The following is a 21,243-nucleotide window of genomic DNA, read 5'->3' as shown; positions in this document are numbered from 1 at the left end:
AAAAAAAAAAAAAAGTTTCCTGTTGACAATTAACTCATGCTTGAGTATACAACAAAGCTTAAGACAAGTTTACATTGAAACTCTTTAGGAATTATTTATGGTTTCTTCCATAAAGATGGTTTCTGTTGACTCAGAAACAATGCTAAAGGGAAGAGTCCAGGGTAGTGGTTCTCAGCCTTCCAGCTGTGACCCTTTAATAGAGTTCTTCAAGTTGTAGTGACTCTCAATCATTCAATCATTTTCATTGCTGCCGCATAACTGTAATTTTGCTACTGTTATGAACTGTAATATAAATATCTGATATTATAGCATATATGACATGTGACCTCTGTGAAAGGGTCATTCCATCCCAAGTGGTCACAACCCACAAGTATTATAATTAATATTGACTATTTTCTGGGCACCTGCTTGCCTTTTTTCTGAAAGTAATTACTGCTGGCCTCGGATCAGGTACGTCTTGCCATTGAGAGGCCAGGAGAACACAGCATCCACTTCTTCTCCAGGAGGAAGCCCAAACTCCACCAGTGGCCGCGCTGTGCCCTCCAGCTGCCGGTCCTGGAACACCCAGAACTGGGGGCCGCTGAAAAGGATGATTCGGCCATCTCGGGGACGGGCATAAGCAGCCTGGATGACCCTCACGTGTTCGGGCAGCCCCTCCCAAAAGCGGTGCAGCTGAGCTGGACGGGGCGATACCAGCTGTCCTGAGGGTTGGAGGCGCCAGAACCAGGTGCCTTTGAAGAAGAAGATTTCCCCTTGGATATTGGCAATAGCATCAAAATTGTCCTCACAGCGATCAGGCACAGGTGTGGAGGGCCTGTCAGGGAGCAAGGCTGGAGGCTGTGGAGGTGAAGCCAGGGGTTTCCTTGTGGGCTTGTCACCCGGGGTATGGGACACTTTCCCATAGAGCTGCTGCAATCCATCACGGTCATCTTGGGACAAGCGGTATTTGTGAGGGTCACCCACCGGGCCCTGGTAGAAGGGTCTCATAATGGAGTTGGGAGCAGAAGAGTGGCCAAGGCCTAGGGAGTGGCCAAACTCATGAACAGCTACTGCAAACAGGTCGGTTCCTTCGCCATCTTTTGACCCAAAAGTCCAGGTCTCCTCATCGTCAAAGTGAGTGTCTCCAGAGATGGGGTGCTCCCCAGGGAAGAAGGCATGAGCCAGGGTGCCACCAGGCCCATCAAAGGGGTAACTGTCTTGGTGGTAGCCCCGGGAAAAGTGGATAAGGATGTCAGGCTCCTGGTGCCGAGAATCCACCTCCTGGAAGGTAAGGCCTGACTCAACAGCCCAGACAGTCAGGGCATAGCTCATGAGGGTCCGCACCATCAGCTGGCTCAACTGGGAGTTCTGAGAGAAGGACTGGATCCTCCACGTCAGGGTGCGCTTCTTCCACACGCTGCCACTCAGAGCATAGCGTCGCCGCCGCCGCCGCCGCCTGAACAGCCCAGCAGGCCCCAGAATATCAGGCAGGGAACAGCGGGGTTTGTGCATGGTGGCTATCGTTACTGGGTCCATTTGGCCTGTCTCAGGCAGCCCGGCAAATCTCTGCATGACTTTGATGGCATCCTGCAGCTTCGCAAGGCTCTGCAGCTGGGCTTGGGTAGGATCTGCCGGTGGCAGGTAGCCATAGCGAGTCAGCCAGTCCACGCCCAGGCTCACGTCCTGCGCCCTGGGAAACGGAGCGCGCACAGGCTGCAGCAGAAGAACCAGCAGAAGCGCCAGAAACCGGAGTTCTAGCGCCCACAGCCTCATGGCGTGTTCAGCCTGGACCTCCAGGGCACTCGAAGGGGCCCTGACTCCGGCCGCCCTGGAGGTCTGGAGGAGGACAGGGACCCAGCGAGGATCAAGGGAGCCGACACAGGGTAGTAGAGATGAGCAGGAGAGATCCGGGATCCTAGGAGGCACAGCAGGGGCTGAACGGCGATAACCGAACCCGAACGAGGGTCCTCGGAGGGTGGAGAAGGCGCAGGAGGGGACAGAGATCCGATAAAGAGGTCCACTATGGGGGCCTCTCCAGTGCCCCGGCCCCCAGATGCTGTCCCTCAGTCGGTAGAGCATGAGACTCTTAATCTCAGGGTCGTGGGTTCGTGCCCCACGTTGGGCGCCATTTGTTGCTGGAGGGCTTCTCTCCAAGTTCCCCAAGCCCCGCAGTCCCACAATCCACTTATAAAATAATCACTCAGATGCTTATATCACTTATAAACTGTATGGCCGTGGCAGGCTTCTTGCTAACTGTTCTTATATCTTAAATTAACCCATTTCTATAAATCTATACCTTGCCACGTGGCTGGTGGCTTACCGGCGTCTTTACATGCTGCTTGTCCTGGCGGTGTCTGCAGTGTCTCTCCCCTCAGCTTAGATAGGACATCTTCTTTAATATTGTAACTATAATTCTTGCTCGGTAATTGTTTTTTTTTTTTTTTTTTTTTTTGGTTTTTCGAGACAGGGTTTCTCTGCGTAGCTTTGCGCCTTTCCTGGAACTCACTTGGTAGCCCAGGCTGGCCTCGAACTCACAGAGATCCGCCTGGCTCTGCCTCCCGAGTGCTGGGATTAAAGGCGTGCGCCACCACCGCCCGGCTCGGTAATTGTTTTGTTATATATAATTTTACGATGTTAAAGTTAAAACCTTCCTTTTTTAAAAAAAAAGAAAAAGGGGAAGTGCTGTGGACATTGTTCTATATAAATAAAGCACTGATGGCCAGTGACCAGGAAGGAAGTAGGTGGGACAAGGAGAGAGGAGAATTCTGGGAAGCGGAAGGCTGAGGGGAGAGACACTGCAGCCACCGCCAAGAGAAGCAGCATGTGAAGACGCCGGTAAGCCACCAGCCACGTGGCAAGGTATAGATTTATAGAAATGGGTTAATTTAAGATATAAGAACAGTTAGCAAGAAGCCTGCCATGGCCATACAGTTTATAAGTGATATAAGCGTCTGAGTGATTATTTTATAAGTGGATTGTGGGACTGCGGGGCTTGGGGAACTTGGAGAGAAGCCCTCCAGCAACAGTAATTATCCATTTAAATCAAGATATTTGATTCCTTGCTCCTAAAGTTTCATTTGTTATATGTTCCATATATAATCCATTATCAGATATACAATTTATAAGTATTTCTCCTATTGTGTTGGTTGTGTCTTCATGCTAACAATTATATCCTTGGCACAGAAAAACCTTACCAGTGGAAAAGTGCTGCTGGCTCTTCTTAAGTTGTCCATAGCTTGCAGTGAATTGTCCATAACCTGGAAATAGTCAACAAAACATGATGAACTACCACTGGGATAATTTCTCATACATGATTTCCTTCTCAATATCATGGCTTATAAATCCATATAATCTGTCCCAGAATTTAAAATTTATACAGCAAAAAATAATACTAAAGTTCTGAAATATGATGTTGTTATTGAGAGCTCTCTTAGGGAGAAATCATTAAGTATTCTTACTATTTAGATTTTCAGAATTTTCCCTGGTATATGTCATCATAAAAGATTGTTCCTTTGACTTTATGACATCTTATTTTCTCTCAAGGAACTAATATTTTCATATTTAGATTCCTTTCCAACACCAATAGACAAACCTTACTTAATAGACAAATCTATAAAAATTTGTTAATATCTAAATACATATATATATATATATATATATATATATATATATATATATATATATTCTCATCTCCCATCCACTACTGTCCATTGCCTATCCCTCACCCCCAGTTTACTCATAGAGATCTCATGTATTTCCTCTTCCAAGGGTGATCCATGTGTTGCTCTTAGGGTCCTCCTCCTTGTTAGCTAGCTTCTCTGGACCTGTGGGTTGTAATTTGGTTATCCTTTGCTTTACATCTAATATCCACTTATGAGTGAGTATGTACCATTTTTGTCTTTCTGAGTCTGGGTTACCTCTCTCTGGATGATATTTTCTAGTTCCATCCATTTGCCTGCAAATTTCATAATGTCATTTTTTACTGCTGAGTAGTAGTACTCCATTGTGTATATGTGTCACATTTCCTTTATGCATTCTTCGGTTGAGGGGAATCTAGGTTAGAGCTAGAACAGGGACAGAGTGGGAGAGCAAGGAAAGAGATACCATAATAGAGGGAGACATCATGGCAATAGGGACAAACAGGGTGCTAGAGAAGTTCTCAGGAATCGACAAGGATGACCCCATCTTAGACTACTAGCAATTGTGGAGAGGGTGCCTAAACTGGCCTACTCTGGTAATCAGATTGGTGAATACCCTAACTGTCATCATAGAGGCTTCATCCAGTAACCGATGACAACAGATGCAGAGATTCACAGCCAAGCATCAGGCCAAACTCCAGGAGCCCAGTTGACAAGAGAGAAGAGGGATTCTATGATCAAGAGGCATCAAGATCATGATGGGGAAATGTACAGAGATAACCAAACCAAACTAGTGGGAACTTGTGATCTGTGAATCAATAGCTGTGGAGCCTCCATGGGACTGGACTAGACCCTCTGGATAAGCAAAAGAGTTGTGTCGCTTGATCTGCATAAGGGGTTCCCTGGCAGTGGGATCAGGATCCATACCTGGTGCATGAGCAAAGTTTTTGGAGCCCAATGCCTATGATGGGACACCTCACACAGCCTTGGTGCAGGAGGAGGGGCTTGGATATGCCTCAACTGAATATACCAGGCTCTGCTGACTCCCCATGGAGGCCTTGCCTTAGAGGAGGTAGAAATGGAGGATGGGTTGTAGGTGGGAGGAGGGAGGAAAAGGGAATCTGTGTTTGGTATGAACAATGAATAGAAAATTTCTTAATAATAAAAAATAAAAATATATATTATAGTATTTAGTAAGAAACAAACCTGATAATACATTTGTTTGTAAACTATAGTTTGTAAAGTAAGTTTACATAATACATAGCACATAAGCTAGTTACATATTATAAATGATGTGAAAATAATAACAGAAGTACATGTGAATTTATGGAAAAGGTGGGGTAAAATAGTATTTGTGCCTGGCGGTGGTGGCACACGCCTTTAATCCCAGCACTCGGGAGGCAGATCCAGGAGGATCTCTGTGAGTTCGAGGCCAGCCTGGGCTACCAAGTGAGCTCCAGGAAAGGCGCAAAGCTACACAGAGAAACCCTGTCTCGAAAAAAAACAAAAAACAAAAAACAAAACAAAAAAAAAATAGTATTTGTATGAATTCAAAATGGCTTCCCACTCTTCTTGGTTCTTTCTATTTCTATGACTGTTAATTAATTCTTTAAATTCTCTCTCTATTCTTTTCCATTAAAATATAATTATCTCCCAATATCATTATTAGGATAAAATGTAATTATTCACCAAAATATCAATTTCAATACTTGATGACATGAGATATAGCATGATATGTTCAGTTTCTTACACAGAATATCCATTAGTACATTGCAGGCATAAAGGAAACAAATAGAAAGACTCATTCTTATCATATCAGGGTTTATAAGCAAGTTTTGGTGGTGGATGAAATGCTGTATGAATGTGTATCATTGACAGAAGCACAGCTACATCAAGGACTCCACTGCCTCAGCCCACGTTAATGTGGATGGCAAGGTTTCCCCAGATCAGGCTCAAGGGAATGTCAAGTAATTTTAAAAATAAAACATAATGTCAGTGCAAACCAGAGGTCAAATTAAAGAAAATGGAGAAGGAATCATCTCCTGATATAAGTGGTTTTTCCATTAATAACCTCCAGTCAGATAGACATTCCCTTTGATTGACAGGCCCAGTTAGAAATCCTCTAGTCAAACCTGCAGAGACAAGGCCTGGCTTACTGTTAAATACAAGCAGGGAAAATGCAAATTCTATGAAGTAAACCCTAAGAGGGATAGAAAGGAGACACATTTCTAAACCCAGGAATCAGGGAATGTTGAAAGAATTTTATAAAGCAACATTAATTCATTGGAAATGAAATATTAAAATAAGGGGAAAAAACTTTGTGAATCAGAAAGCTTTTGAGTATTTTGTAAAGCATTTGTAATGGGCTAAATTTTAAAATATATTTAGTTAGTGTTTCTCAATAAGCATCTATATGTTGTTTCAATCTGACTACAGAGCTGAATTGAAAAGGCAAAATCTGAAAATGAAGCACTAACCAGATGCGAAGTAAAATTAGGGAAGGTAAAAATGAAATAATGTAAGTCAGAATGTCAGAAGCAAAAAACTAATGATGATTGGAGAGGGAATCAAATTTGCAAATATATATGGAAGAATAATAAGAAGAAATTTTAAAAAAAAATCAAAAATCTCAACTGGAATACTTGTAAAAAGTCCTTTTAACTATTGAAAAATTTTACAATGGGCCCGTTATAACAATACTGATAGAAAAACTTGGCCAGAGTAAAATGTAATGGCAGCAGTTACATATCCCCACCGATGTGTATGTGTAAGAGTTTTTATTTGTTGTGCTGATGCATATCGCGCTACTTTCCCCCATAAGTTTCAAAGTTAATTATTTTAAATAGAATACAAATGTATTTGAAACATGTTGATGGAACTGGAAAGCATTATTCTCAGAATCCAAGTAAGGCACGAGATAGTCAAATACCCACAGTCTTACTGCTCTGTAGAAACCAGTAGATAACCAGTAAAAAGACAAGATGAAATAGTGGTCATTTTAGATGGAAAGGAGAGGGAGAGGTGAAAAGGAATATAGTTCTGGACAAGGGAAGTCAATGAGGGTGAAATCAGTTAAAATACATGACAGATTCAAATAATAATATCTTTATAGAACATAGAATTAATATTCTATAATGGAAACACACTATTAAGATGTTTACAAACATGAAAGATCAAATTTAAAAATAAAATGAGAAAACTGAGGTAGAGAAGGTTAGGAATGGAAGACAGTTAAAGGAAGGAGGAGCATGTATCATGCACAATGCATGCATATATAGAAATATCACAGGGAATCCTACTAGTTTGAGCAATTGATATTTGATAGTTATAATCAATGTCATTTTTGAAAATATTTTGTTGTAGATAAAAATGATAGTATTTGAAAGATATCTATAGATTTGTGCTGTGGGATATCCTGTCCACTGTAAATATATGTTGCTGTGATTGATTGATAAATAAAACGCTGATTGGCCAGTAACCAGGCAGGAAGGGCAGTGTAGATGGAACAAGAGAGAGGAGAATTCTGGGAGGTAGAAGGCTGAAGCAGAGAGACGCTGCCAGCCACTATGATGAGAAGCAACATGTTAAGATACTAATAAGCCATGAGCCACATGGCAACTTATAGATTAATAGAAATGGGTTAATTTAAGATATAAGAAAAGCTAGCAAGAAGCCTGAGCCATTAGGCCATACAGTTTGTGAATAATATAAGTTTCCATGTGTTTAATTGGGCCTGAATGGCTACAGGAGCCAGGTGGACACAGGAATACTCCAGTTACAGATTTGTGAATATATTATCACATTATCTTCATTGATAAAATAGAATTTGATAATATGTTTAGAATAAGGAACCTATAAAGTTATGAAAATATTTACCATTACCTTCCATCCTTCAGTTAATTGTATTCAGCTTTAAAGTGTGTAGAACTTTTAGAAGCCAAAAAGTGAGAAGCAATGAAGTATAAAGGGAGAATAGAGAGACTGTAACCAAGAAGAGACGCTGCTCAACCTGCTCACTTTGAAGACAGGGATAAGTGATATTGATATCTAAAAGTCGGCCATGACAAACATGTGCTAAGTAAACATGGACTTTACTCTACAGCTGATGATTCTGAATTCCACCAACATTTAGAACAGTTCTAAAGAAGCCCAGGTACTGGAGGAAAGCAGCTGTCTTTGCTGATGCCTTGATCTCTGCTTTGGCAGACCTAGTACTAAAAGTTAACTGAGTCAGCTTTAATGTCCACCCATAGAAGTGGACAGTAATATACTCCCCTTGTTTTAACTTGCTGAATTTGTAGTAACTTGTTATGATTAATAACTAGAAATGTACTCTATTTATCAAGTAGTGCTAGCATTATGCATTTGATTTTATTTCTGAGTCCTTTTGGACAAAGAGCACAATATTTTTTTGATTTATAGGAGTCCTATGTTACATTCAATTTTTTAAAGGCATGCTTGAATAATGTAAAATAAAAATATATGAGGAACAAGATTCACCTATGATAGGTACTATAGAGAGAAGAAAGATTTATCTTAGATCCTTGGGTTTGAGTGGGTTAGGGATGACCACTAGAAAGTTGTCAAAAGAACAGAATAAGAAAAACTGAATGCTCTGGCACAGTTTCTCTCTACTCAATGTACTATGGAATAAAGCAGGCATTTACCATGACCGTGATTTGAACACAAAAGAATTCTTCAACTCTTCCAGAAAACTATTCTTATAATTCTTAAAATTCTTGAAGACAATATTATACAAGTAAAGAAGCATTCATCCAGACAGTAAACAATTGTGACAGGGAGATTTCAGAAATAAGGATCTGGCTGCTATTCTAAAGGAAAAGTTAGGGGAGGTCACTATTTAAACATAAGGGATGACTTGACCACATACTCCAATAAGGGATGAGGACAACAGTGATATTAGCATGAAGGTTCTCTTAAGATCATTGAAAGGACAAGAAGCCCAGTATGTGTATTAAGCACACATGGGTTTAATTGATCCTTTCAGACTGAGTATCAGTGGAAGAAAATTACAATATTACTGGATCAGTAGAGAGAGAAATTAGCAATTCAAACCACTTTGCATATGGAAATTAAGGTTTGAAGCATTTTATATGATCCTTTAGTATTTCAAAAGGTATCTTGTGGCCTTCACTTTAGTTAATTGCTTTATAGTTGTATTATATATTTTTTTTGTGTGGCTCCATTGTTCCACGTACTTAGTGCTGATCAATGCACAAGGAAAAAGATACATTCTGCTGAGAAGAAGATGAATGGTGAACACATTTTTTTCTTGATGTACTGATGATGCATTGTCTGTGTCCTTTATAAAGTCTAAAACATTACTTTTAAATTATTGAAGGTTTTGAAAACCAAATCGTCTAAAATGAAGCATAATTGAGTGAACATTTAATTTCTTAATTTCTTCATGATTTCAATTTGTTCTTATCCAGTCATTTGTTCTCCCCTCAAAGAGTGTATTGCAATGGGGAAATGAAAAAGGAGTGAAATATTTATAATTGATTCAAAAGAGTGCTTGTGCTACCAGCACTGTGGAATGGTGGAGACGGCTGTGTCCTGTACCAGTTAATTCATTGTCTTTCTCTTGGGCCCATGATGAGCTTTCGTGTTATGCTTAGGGATGATGATTACCAGGATGAGACCACAAATAGCAATGGTCATGCATTTACTATTTCAATGAGAAAAAAATTAAGGTTAGATAATTAAGATGGAGCACTGTACACCACAGCTGATGCCTAGTCAAGGTGAAGTGAGCAATGAGCAGAGTAAAAGACAATGTTTCATCTGCTTCTTTTAACTCTTCAAAAACAAAAGCTTAAACAGTAAGATTACAACAATTAGCAAGCACTACGGAACAGTGGTAACAATATGTAAACCAATGAAGAAGTCCACGTCCGCTATCATTACCTATTTTTGTGAACATTGAAATTAAGAGGCAAGTACAGATTTTTACTAAGAATAAAGCAAGTCATCAATCAAGACTCAGTTGCTTCATATTAGCTCCCTCCACATATCATTGGTGCTTACTTTAAAAGGCAGTTGAAAGTTTTTCACTGCTTGAAATTCTGAAAATTTATGTTTGTTAAGTTACCCTAAAATTATATGATGTTTTTGTATTACAGGTGAGTATTTTCCATGAATAAAAATAAAATTTCCCATTACATCCTACCATCTTTTTTCAGTTGTATGGTTTATTCCTGTAACATACTATGAACAAGTAGACTACTCTCCACTCAGACAAAGAAGACAGGATGGTGTTGGCCATTCATCTGTGGCATTTTCCTTGTATTTCCTTTTTAAAGTCCAATATGATAGCACTTATTAGATTCTTTCCAAATATCAGTTTAGAAGTAACCCACATTATACAGATCTATTTTCCAGTTGACTTTGGATAAAATATGCCTATGTGTATTTTTTATGGAAAATTATTCTGGTTAAGATCATTTGGACTGTATCAGTATTAACATTTGTGAGTCATTACAGTAAGTATAAGAAAACAATAGAGTCACTGAAATAGGAACAACTGAAAGTTCATTGAGATTGGAATCAAGGCAAGAAGGTACATTTCTCTTCCTCAGAGGCTAATCCTGATCAGAAACATTAAAATGTTATGTGTTAATCCAAACATCATATAATACTGAAAAGTAAAGGTAAAAGAGTATATATTGTTTACTTCCCAAAAAAAGGAAAGAGGAAATGTTACCCCTTGGGGAGACCATGTATTTATTTAAATCTATCTATGGGAGTCTCAGTTATGCTTTAACCAGTTACAAACTATCAGTCTACCTGATATGCATTGGTGTCTTGATGCAAAATTTGATGCAAAATTTGTTCTACCTTGAAAATGCTATTTCTGGCTGGGCAATGGTGGTGCACGCCTTTAATCCCAGCACTCAGGAGGCAGAGGCAGGTGGATCTCTGTGAGTTCAAGGCCTGGGCTACAGAGTAAGTTCCAGGAAAGGCACAAACCTATATACAGAGAAACCCTGTCTCAAAAAAGCAAAAAAAAAAAAAAAAAAAAAAAAAAAAAAAAAAAAAAAAAAAAAAGAAAATAAAAAAAGAAAATGCTATTTCTCTTGACATATATTTAGTATTTTCCACAAAGTGTCTGTGCCTTATTCTGAGGGGAGATGTTACCCATTTGTGTTGTATTTTGTTAATACCAAATGATATCCCTTAATGCAAATTTCATTAACATGATAAATTCCTGTAGGTATTTTTATTTTATTTCCATTTTCTTTTTTTTATTAGCAGGTAAATATATGAATGATAGGTCCCTGTCATAAATTACAAAGAAACTCACATGATAGAATGTTTATTCTTTAAAATTCAGTGCAGAAACAGAGAGAGGAAATATTCTCTATTCACAAAAAAGTTTAAGGCATTAGAAAGTGTTTTTCCCTATGGAACTTTACTACACAGGGATATTAACTCCTAAGATGACATTCTGATCATGAAGACACTACTTTATGTGTACTAGGTGCTCAAGGAATGTAAATCTTAAATCGTCCATCTACAGAGATATCAACATCAGAACTTTTGGTGTGAGGGACAGAGCAAAGAAGGTAAATATGAAGAAGTATTCCCTGAAATGTTATTTGAAAATATTTCTTTGAATTAGAAGATTTGTTACAATGACAAAATATTACAGAGTTTTCAGAATTACTAAGCTACATTGGCAAACATAAATGTTGGGTATGAATCTGGTGGACAAGATAAAAGTTTTACAGTACTGAGGATGAACTGTCTAACGATTTCTCTGTTAATATTCTGGGATGGGAAGCATGGAACTTGGCATGCTTTGTTTATAGAACAGTGTAGGGAGCACAGATTAGCAAAAACCTTAAAGAAACCTATCACTTGGCCATATTTTCCTCAATGTAAGAAAATAACTGATGCCTGATCACCTATTATGCCAGGGTAAAGTGGTCAGTCAATCTCGTGATCCTCTCCTATTGTATTACTGGCCAACTTCTACCTGGATCACCCCCAGATCCTAAGTATTTTCTCTCAGTGAATGGAACACATCTTTATGTAAGAGGCTCCATGTACTTTGCATCCTCCAGCAATAGAATCTATCCTTAAGTTTTCCACAGAGCCTCCCTTTAGGCCCTAGTCCTGAGTTCTGTTTATCAGGCCTGGATCTCAGTCATGTTGGAAAGGTCGCAGGTGCTTTGTTACTTTGCAAATGAACTTCTATGGAGCCAGCCTCAAAGCTTTGTTATGAGAATTGTCTTGTGGAAACCCCTATCCAAAGTGTTCCCATGCTTAAATGTGTAAGAAGAGTAAACCATGAGGTCTGTCCCTGGGAGGCATGACCCATGGCCTGTCTGTTTCATTCTTTGTGTCTCCTGGGTTGTCCCAGCTGCCATGAGGCTTGTTGGTGGGGACCCCAACAGAATAGCTTTTTCATACTTAGATATGAAAAAAATAAATTCATTCTTAGTATTTAGGATATAAAAATCACTCTATAATCTTTCACCCTGCAAAACAGTCAAATTAAAAAATCATAAAGACTTACAAATAAGATTTGAAGTAATAAAAGTCCCAGAAGATAAGCCATAGGAAAATTTTATAACATTGGACTTCATAGTGATTTCCTATATCAAGAGCCCATATATCTATATCCAAAGCATGAGAAATTACACAATTTGTGACAATGTGAATGAACCAGAAAGAAATTATGAAAAATAAACAAGTCAGCCACAGAAAAAATGTCATCAATTATATGCAGTATTTCAAATATTCAAGATTCAAAAACAAATAAAGCAATAGCAATTTTCTTAGGGGAGGGAACATTAAAATTATTGTTAATGTGCATAAAGATGATTAAGCAAAATGAAAAAGTTTTAGCTATCTGTATTATGGTGCAAAGCTTATAGCAAAGGTACAACAGATAGTATAGAGTGCTATAAAATTAAAACGTTATTAAAATATCTCTCCTATTAACTGCTCATAGCACATATACAAATAACTAAATTACAGGAGACTTCTAGGAATGATATAATGTTTATTGTCTTGATTTCTGTGATAATTTCATGTCTACATTATTTAAATTACATATGTATACTTTGTTCTGTGTATCATTTATAGATCAAGAAAGCTATGGGAACTTTAAAACTAACTATCATAAAGTTGGAATCTCACAAATAGTAACTGGAGTAGAATTTGAAGGCAAGTTTGTTATTCTTTTAATAAATAACCTAAATTTAATTAGCTTTGTGGACTGGGAAGTTCAATGTTAAATAAGGCATTGTCTTAGTTAGGGTTTCTATTGCTGTGAAGAAACACTACAACCACAGCAACTCTTACAAAGGAAAACATTTCATTGGGATGACTCACTTACAGTTCAGAGGCTTAATCTGTTATGATCATGGTGGGAAGCAAGGCAGCAGGCAGGCAGACATGACTCTGGAGAGGATGCTGAGAATTCTTACATTTTTGACTCACAGGGAACAGGAAGTGATTCATCTCACAGGGCATGGCTTAAGCATATATGAGACCTGCCTACATAGTGACATATTTCCTCCAACAAGGCCACACCTACTCCAACAAGGCCACACCTCCCATCAGTGCTACTCCTTTTAGGCACCATTTTCTTTCAAACCAGCACAGGCATGAATAGATTTGATGTCAAATGAGACTCTACTTTCTGTTATACTAACTGCTTTGCATCTGCAACAGTATATAGAAAAATGGGGAAAATCTGCTCTCTCTTGCCCTTATAAGCTGTGATGAATCCAGTCTCCTGACATAGGCACAATTTAATGACATTGCAATGAAAACTTTGCATTTTAAAAGCTGATTTGAAAGTTGGTTTAATGTCAACTTTTCTGTATTTACTAAAACAATGTAATCAAAGTAATATTATGAGAACAAAAAGAACATAGTTCAGCAGCCAAATAAAAGAAAATAAACAGTAGAAGAAGCCACACAATTTTTTTTTTTAGAAACAGACTAATTAGTCCAGAAAACAATTGATGAGACAACTGATTTAAATATTATAATTTGATTTCTTTGTTTATTTGTTTGTTTTGGAGAAATGGACTCACCATGTAGGCCTGACTGGTCTTTGATCTCCTATGTAGATCATGCTGGCCTCATAGTGATCCACCTATCTTTGCCATACAGATGGTAAAATTAAGGGTGTGTGCCATCAGACTCACCCTGAACAACATAGTAATCACACACAGGTTAACTGGATACATAATATGGTTGTATTCAACAAAGGAAAAATACATTGTAATTGAAAAAGATATATAAAAATAATTTGGAATATAAGACTGACAATAAGCAAATTGAAAGTAGTCATGATACTTTACTATCTGATCAATATAATCAGGAGAGGAAATTCTGCAGTTTGTGCTTAGAATGTATTTGATTGTGACTAACATTTTCTATATCATTAGAAAAAAAGCTGACAAATTCAAAAGTTCATTAAAATTCAAAATATTTTATTCCATCTTCAGTGAATGAATAATATATTAGTTTGACATGACTGTCTTTCATAAATACCATTTTGTGGCATGCAGAATCATGGAATATTTGTCAATTACTCCTTCCAATCTTCTCACACTTGTGGGTTTTGATATTTCTATGTTATTCTGAAATTTTCTCACAGTTGCTTGTAAAGTCTGTCATATTGTCTTATATTAAGAAGTAATTCATCTAAAGAAATTACAGAACAAAATAATACCCTATTAAAATTTACCAAATCAATGAACAATGCTTTATGGACTTGAATATATGACTAATACTTTCCAACTATGAAATAAGTATACAATTAAATCTTTATTTTTAAGTAAATATAACTGGGGGGGGGAGTTCTGAAGTTTAAGGATCTAGTTACGAATAATAAAGATGAGCTCTACACTCTTTTTTTTTTTTTTTTTTTTTTTTTTGGTTTTTCGAGACAGGGTTTCTCTGTGTAGCTTTGCGCCTTTCCTGGAGCTCACTTGGTAGCCCAGGCTGGCCTCGAACTCACAGAGATCCGCCTGGCTCTGCCTCCCGAGTGCTGGGATTAAAGGCGTGCGCCACCAACGCCCGGCGTGAGCTCTACACTCTTAAAACATGCTTTTAGTGAACAGTGTTCCTGTTAACTCTTGGAGCTGAGGAGTGTAGGAAATTGCTAGAGTTTACCATCTTGCTTGACTGTATAGAAACCATGACCCTCCCCACACTCACATAGCTATCATTTCCTTCATTAATTATGTGAATTTATTCCTTTACAAACTTTAAAGCAATGGGATTATCAAGTGTTTGTGTTTTGGTTCACCAAGTTAGACAATGTTTTCCTTAGTCTGTCATTGGTGCCATATCTGGAGATAAATAAACATTTGTTCATATCCTCCCAGGAAAAGCCATGCAACAGTACAATGTGCATATATGATGTATGCTTATATGTTATATAGACATGATTCACAGCAATCACTTTATACATACAGTCACGTTAATGTACAGCGTCAAACATCTCAAAATGAAGAGACAGACAGTAAACAACTGAGCCTAAGTTGCTCTAGAAAGAGAATTCTTCATATTTAACATAATGAATAAACCAATAACAATCCATAGAAAAATATAGACATTTTCATATTAAAATATAGGCTAAAGAATATAGTTTAATTACAATGCATGTTTGTCTTCTGAAACACTACCATGAGAAAGTTGTGAAAATCCTGAGAATTTCCCAAGTGAATGTGTTTTCTGTTGCTCATTTAATTGAGAAGGTAATAAGGAAATACTCTCAGAAAATGAAATAGAACCAGAGATCTTGAACTGCCATAATGTTAATAATAGAAAAGACTGTACATCGTAGGAAATAGTCAACAGAACATATAAGCCAACAATTCTAGGCTGTCTATTATGTCTATGGTGATATTTTATTTATGCTGATATGTGATTTTATTTGTATGTTAATAAATAAAGTTTCCTGGGTATCAGAGTTAAAAGCAAGCCATTTAGCAGAAGTCTGGCGGTGGTGGCACACATCCTAAAATGATCACATGGCAGGCAGAGTCTCTGTGTGTTCAAGGACACAGCAAAGTGGTGGCCCAAACCTTAAATCTCAGTATGAACCATAGAGAACTGGAGGTCTGTATAGACAGGCAGCAATGAGGAAATCATGTGGTTGGGTTTAGAGCCAATGAGAAAGTAAAGCAGAAAGGGAATAAAAAGACAGATCACAGAGGAGGACTCTCTCTCAGGGGAAGGACGGCAGTGAGTGGTAAGATAAAGGCTATTCGCTCTGATCTCTTAGGCTTTTAACTCTGTATTTGGCTTTGTGTTTCTTATTTAATAAGACGGTTTAGAATTTTGTATACAGTCTAGCTAGTCAATCTTTTTTAAAACAAGTTTTCACCACTAAGAGTGTGGTGATGCATATAATCTCAGTTATTCATCAAGCTGAGGCAGGAAGATTAAGCTTTTGAGTGCAATATGAGCAGTTTAGCAAGAAAAAAATAAATAATAACTAAACATTATGTGGCTGTAGTTGTGGCCACATATGTAGCTTAATGCCAACCAGATATGCATTCTCCATAACCTCCAAAACAAAGCAGGAGTAACAAAAGCAAAATCCCAGGAAGACAAGCCTGAGCATCTACAGGGACAAACTATGTGAAGAACACTTTGTGCATCCAGACACACATCTCAATGTATCCTTAGAAAAGAAACTTCACTTTGTTTCACAAAGAAATACATTCAGAAAAAAAGCAACCATATAGTTCTTGACCACATAAGATTAAAGTTATCTTCTATAAGTAGTTGCATATTCATGAAATAAGCCTATGTACATTGATAAAAACACAAAGCCTGACCTTCAACAAAAATTAGGATATATTCTCATGAGTTCATTTATTTTCATTATAAGGTTCTGAAGTAAATTTTCATAGGAAGAAATAATAGAAGGGAGAAGCAAAATGAGAAGGAAAGGTCAGTTAAAAAAAAAAAAAACTTAAAACAGTATAACAGAACTTACTTAAAAAACCAGATCACTAATAGTTGTTAGTATTCACTGAACACTTCCATTAGGAGAACTCAGCCATTTAGAAATAGTGTATAGAGATTTTCTATTATAGCAGAATATTACATGTGCTGGAGTGATTAAAAAAACATGAGGCTTACACATTGCAAATCCATGAAAAGTTTGGAGAAGACCACTGCCTCCACAGAGTAGACACATTCAGAGTAGAATATTGCACTGACGGTAAGCTACAAGTTACACCTTGCTCATTTTTTCATACCTAAAAGGTGTGTTCAAGGGAGATTTACTTTGGAGAATGGTTGAACAAGGTGATTAGTCATGAGATCCTTGTTAGGACATTGCTAGAACTCAGACATGTAGTCCCTTTGTCTCCTAGTTACTGGAAAGGGCAAATAGGACATACCCACCTGGGGCCTTTCTCCTTCTACATCTTTCACAAGGGCTAATATCTGCCCATGTCCTTCTTTTTCAGGGAATGGCCTGTCAAGATAGCAAATCCCTAAATGGAAATAGGGTATGAGAGGGACAAGTAATTATTGTCACATGGGATACTCACTGGGCCCATAGTTCTTCCAGGTGCTCTTTAATCAATAGAAATTTTAGAGATAAAATCACCATCATGATAGATTTAACATTTAAAGGGGAGCTGGGCTGGGATGGTGCATGCCTTTAATGCCAAACACTTGGGAAGCAGAGGCAGGTGGATCTCTGTGAGTTCAAGGCCATCCTGTTCTACACAGTGAGTTCCAGGACAACTGGCTACACAACAGAGAAAGCCTGTCTTAAAACAAGCAAACAACAACAACAAAAACATTTAAAGGTGTGGAGGGACTGAGGACTGAGAGGAGTTGGAGCAGGGGAAAATGATCAAAATATAATGTACAAAAAATATAAATAAAAATGTATCATTAAAAAAGACCCAAAAACATAAACAACAACAAAAAAAAGCCTTGGGATTCTTCAAACACCCATCAGTCACCTGTATTTAGATAATGTCCGCTGACCTCGGATCCATTTTTTTCTCAAGCAGACTCTTCGAAAACAGCCTCATTAATGTCTCACAAATGACCCCAAAAGAATAAACTCAGTTCTCTCTACTTCAGCTCTAATAACGATCTGGTTATTAGATGGTTGATTGCAAACACCCCTCTCTTTCAAATCCCTTTAGAGACTAAAAGACATCACCATGAAATTCTAATCAATAAATAGTCCCACTTGAAAAATGCAGGAATATTAAAAGACAACACCAAGGAAAACATTCAGTATGAGGTGTGCTGGGATCATCCACTGAGAATTAATGTTTATATGATTATTTTAGTTGCTTCTAAATATTTCAAAAATTGTATTGCATGTTTCTTTTGTGTGTATGTGTGTGTGTGTTCTCTTTGTCATATTTGTTTCATTTTGTTATTTTGTTTTGGGGGTTTTAGTTGTTTGGGTTTGGATTGTTTGTTTTTTTTTGATTTTGATTTCTGAGGCAGGCACAGGCTGTCCTCAAACTTACTATGTGTTGGAGGATGAACTTGAAAGCCTGATACTCCTGCATGTGCTTCCCAAATGCTGAGATTACAGGTATGCTCCATGAGAGCTGGCTGTTTCTTCAACCCATGCCATTTGAATATTATTTGAAGTTGATATCCTCACTTTATTGACAAGAATAGTGTGAGAAGGGGTAGGTGAAATGATTGTGGTCCTTTGCAGAAGAGTCTGAGGCTAGTTTTGGGGCTTCCTAGTATGATGAGAACACTGTAACTGATCCTTATCCTGGTTCCACAACACTTAGCTGTGGAAATGTTTTGGATCGCTACAGATCCTTGTAGGAAAAATTTAGGAATCTGTGCTTTGGGTGGTGGTGGCGCATGCCTTTAATCCCAGCACTCGGGAGGCAGAGCCAGGCGGATCTCTGTGAGTTTGAGGCCAGCTTGGTCCTCAGAGTGAGTTCCAGGACAGGCACCAAAACTACACAGAAAAACCCTGTCTTAAAAACAAAACAAAACAAACAAACAAACTACAAACAAGGAATCTGTGCTTTACTTCATTGTGACACAGTGGACCATTGAATCAAATTGAGCTTAAGTAATGATATATCTTAAGTGAGTAACATTATAAATTTCTTATCTAGGAAATTGTGTACTGTTAAACTCAGAGTTGTTCTATGATCTCCAAAAGACTCATTATTATCATGAAGTTAAATATTGTAAAAGATTATGTCACATTTAAAAAAAAAGTAACTAACAACTTCTTTCCCTTTTTCTCTTGATATCTCATCTCTTGAGATATTATTGCCTAGGGATGAAGCAGAATGTCTGTCTTTTTTGCGCAAGGCTCTGGGTAACCTCTCTATTACCACCAAAAGACTAAAAAACAAAACAAAACAAATAAATAAATAAAAATAGGGAAAATATGTTACCCCCCTCATACACACACATCACATCACATTTAAAACAGTAATAGTAAATGACAAATGAGAGAAGTTCTCAATGAACAATTGAATTGCATTGAGACTGAATAGGATTGTATAACAAAACGATGGGGCTAAGATAGAAAGAGAATTGATGGTCATATCGTTCCCCCACATACCATCACTGTACTACTCCAGAGCAAAAATTAGGCAAAAATCCATCATAGCTACTGCAGGAACAGAGTGGGTGACACTTGTTACATATATTTTTGGAAATAGAAAAGATAATGTGAATGTGATGAGAACCGAGTGAGTTTGAACCTTGTGTATATTATCTTGGAGATAGAGGATCTAATGAGGCATCACTCTCCTACTTTATTTTTCATGTTGTTGCTGGTTATGGTTTTATTTTTATGTACTCAACATAATGTGGTAAATGTAATTGAGCACTATTTCGAGATAAACACTTGGCTATATATTGAATTTCAGGCAAAGCATGAGAAACATAGATAAAGCCTTGTGATCTTCAGTTGTGATTCCCATTATGTACATGCTTGGAAGATTTTCTTTGCCTCTGATTGAGATGAAAGATTTTGAATACACCCAAATGTATATTAAACATGAACTGAGGGGATTATCTGGTCTCACTATTGGGAATTAAATTTCCCTAGTTTGCAAATGTTCTTTGAAATTATTTTGTACCATGAAAATAAAGTAAAGAAGTTATCAGAAAAATTTCACTTTTATGAGTGATTTAACACAAGAGAAAAAAAGCAAACTGAAGGGAACAACTTCTTTGAAGTCCTAAATTCCTTCAATTTTAAGCATCTCTGCTATTCTTTCAGGACTCTAATGTTTCCAAAAATACTTACTAGTAATATTTTCTGGTCTCTTTTGTTTTATAATCATAAAATATTTGTTGTGAGAATTATATTTGACTGATTTTTTAAAAAGAGTTATCACCTTGCTAAACAAGTAGAATAAAAACATGCTTCATACAGCTTTATTTGTTCAGTTTAAGTTTTATTTTCTTAGTCTCATTTCTTTGTTTTCTTTTTTCTGTATTATATAAAATACAGAAAGGGGGATCAAATGTAAATATTAGAGGTATATATTCATCCTACCTACACATAGTTAAGATAAAGGACAACCTGTCATGAGAAACAAACACAAAGCAATGAAGGAAACAAGCAAAATGACATTAGGGCTGAATTTTGAGAAATTAAAAAAAAAACAGCTCTTAGAAAGACAAACAACTAAAGATAAACGTATGTACAAATGTATGCATTAACAGATGCTGTATATCCACAACACAGACTGTTGATATCAGACCAAGTAGTTTACCTTTATTAGTTAGGGTTTCTATTGCTGTGATAAAATACCATGACCAATTCAAATTTGAAAGGAAAAGGATTATTTCATCTTTCATCTTATAGTCAATCATTCAGTAAAGTCAGGGCAGGAACTCAAGGAAGGAACCTGGAGGCAACAGTTTATAGAGGGGCCATTGGGGGTTGCTGCTTACTGGCTTACCCCCTTTGCTTGCTCAGCCTGCTTTCTGATAGTACTCAGGACCACCAGCCCAGGGGTGGCACTGTCCAGAAGGATCTTGGCCCTTCCTCATCAACCTCAAGTCAAGAAAATGTCTTACAGGCCTTCCAATAAGCCATTCTTACACAAGTTTTTTCTCTAGCAAGATTTCCTCCTTTCTTGTAACTCTAGCTTGTGTCAAGTTGACAAACAAACAAACAAATAAAAATAGATAAATAAACCAACCCTGGTTTAAACAGTGTGATTTATTTTCAAATATTCCTGTTCATATTACTGAAAGTAAAATAGATCATTCAGACTTTACAAATCTGTATTTTATGACCAGCCTTCACTGTCTCATTACATTGTAAGCATTAAGGTAATATTATGTTCATGAAGAGAGTTTGAGGAAACACTAGAATATCTATGTTATGAACATGCAGAAATTATAGTTAGCTTAAAATACAAAGCAAGACTTTTAAAAGGCAATATGACAGACATTCAGATATGGTGATGCATATTTGTAATCCAGCACTCAGCAAAAGAGACTACTCTATAGTAGGATCGTGTTTCCAAGTGTGTATCTTTTTAGCATATGTGTCTTTGTTGTTCTTTCTATGAAAGGTATGTAACACTGCACATAATATCACCAAGTGTCCTTAAAGTCTGAATTATAGTCTGTTATCATTTAG

The 21,243-nt window shown here is 37.4% G+C and overlaps 1 protein-coding gene across 1 annotated transcript in view; it reads right to left on the bottom strand.

The window, feature by feature from the left end:
• Positions 1-429: 429 nt before the first annotated feature.
• LOC102909161 (matrix metalloproteinase-25-like) overlaps positions 430-21,243 on the bottom strand; it is a 79,753-nt gene continuing 58,939 nt past the window's right edge. The window contains 3 exon segments of the mRNA XM_015989577.3: positions 430-1,775; positions 1,778-2,035; positions 3,174-3,236. Coding sequence (XP_015845063.3) covers positions 430-1,775; positions 1,778-2,035; positions 3,174-3,236 — 1,667 coding nt within the window.

Source organism: Peromyscus maniculatus, chromosome 14 (assembly GCF_049852395.1).
Source record: "Peromyscus maniculatus bairdii isolate BWxNUB_F1_BW_parent chromosome 14, HU_Pman_BW_mat_3.1, whole genome shotgun sequence".
NCBI classification, from domain to species: Eukaryota; Metazoa; Chordata; class Mammalia; order Rodentia; family Cricetidae; genus Peromyscus; species Peromyscus maniculatus.
Note: the sequence above shows the minus strand (reverse complement) of the source record. Positions and strands in the feature narration are given on the sequence as shown.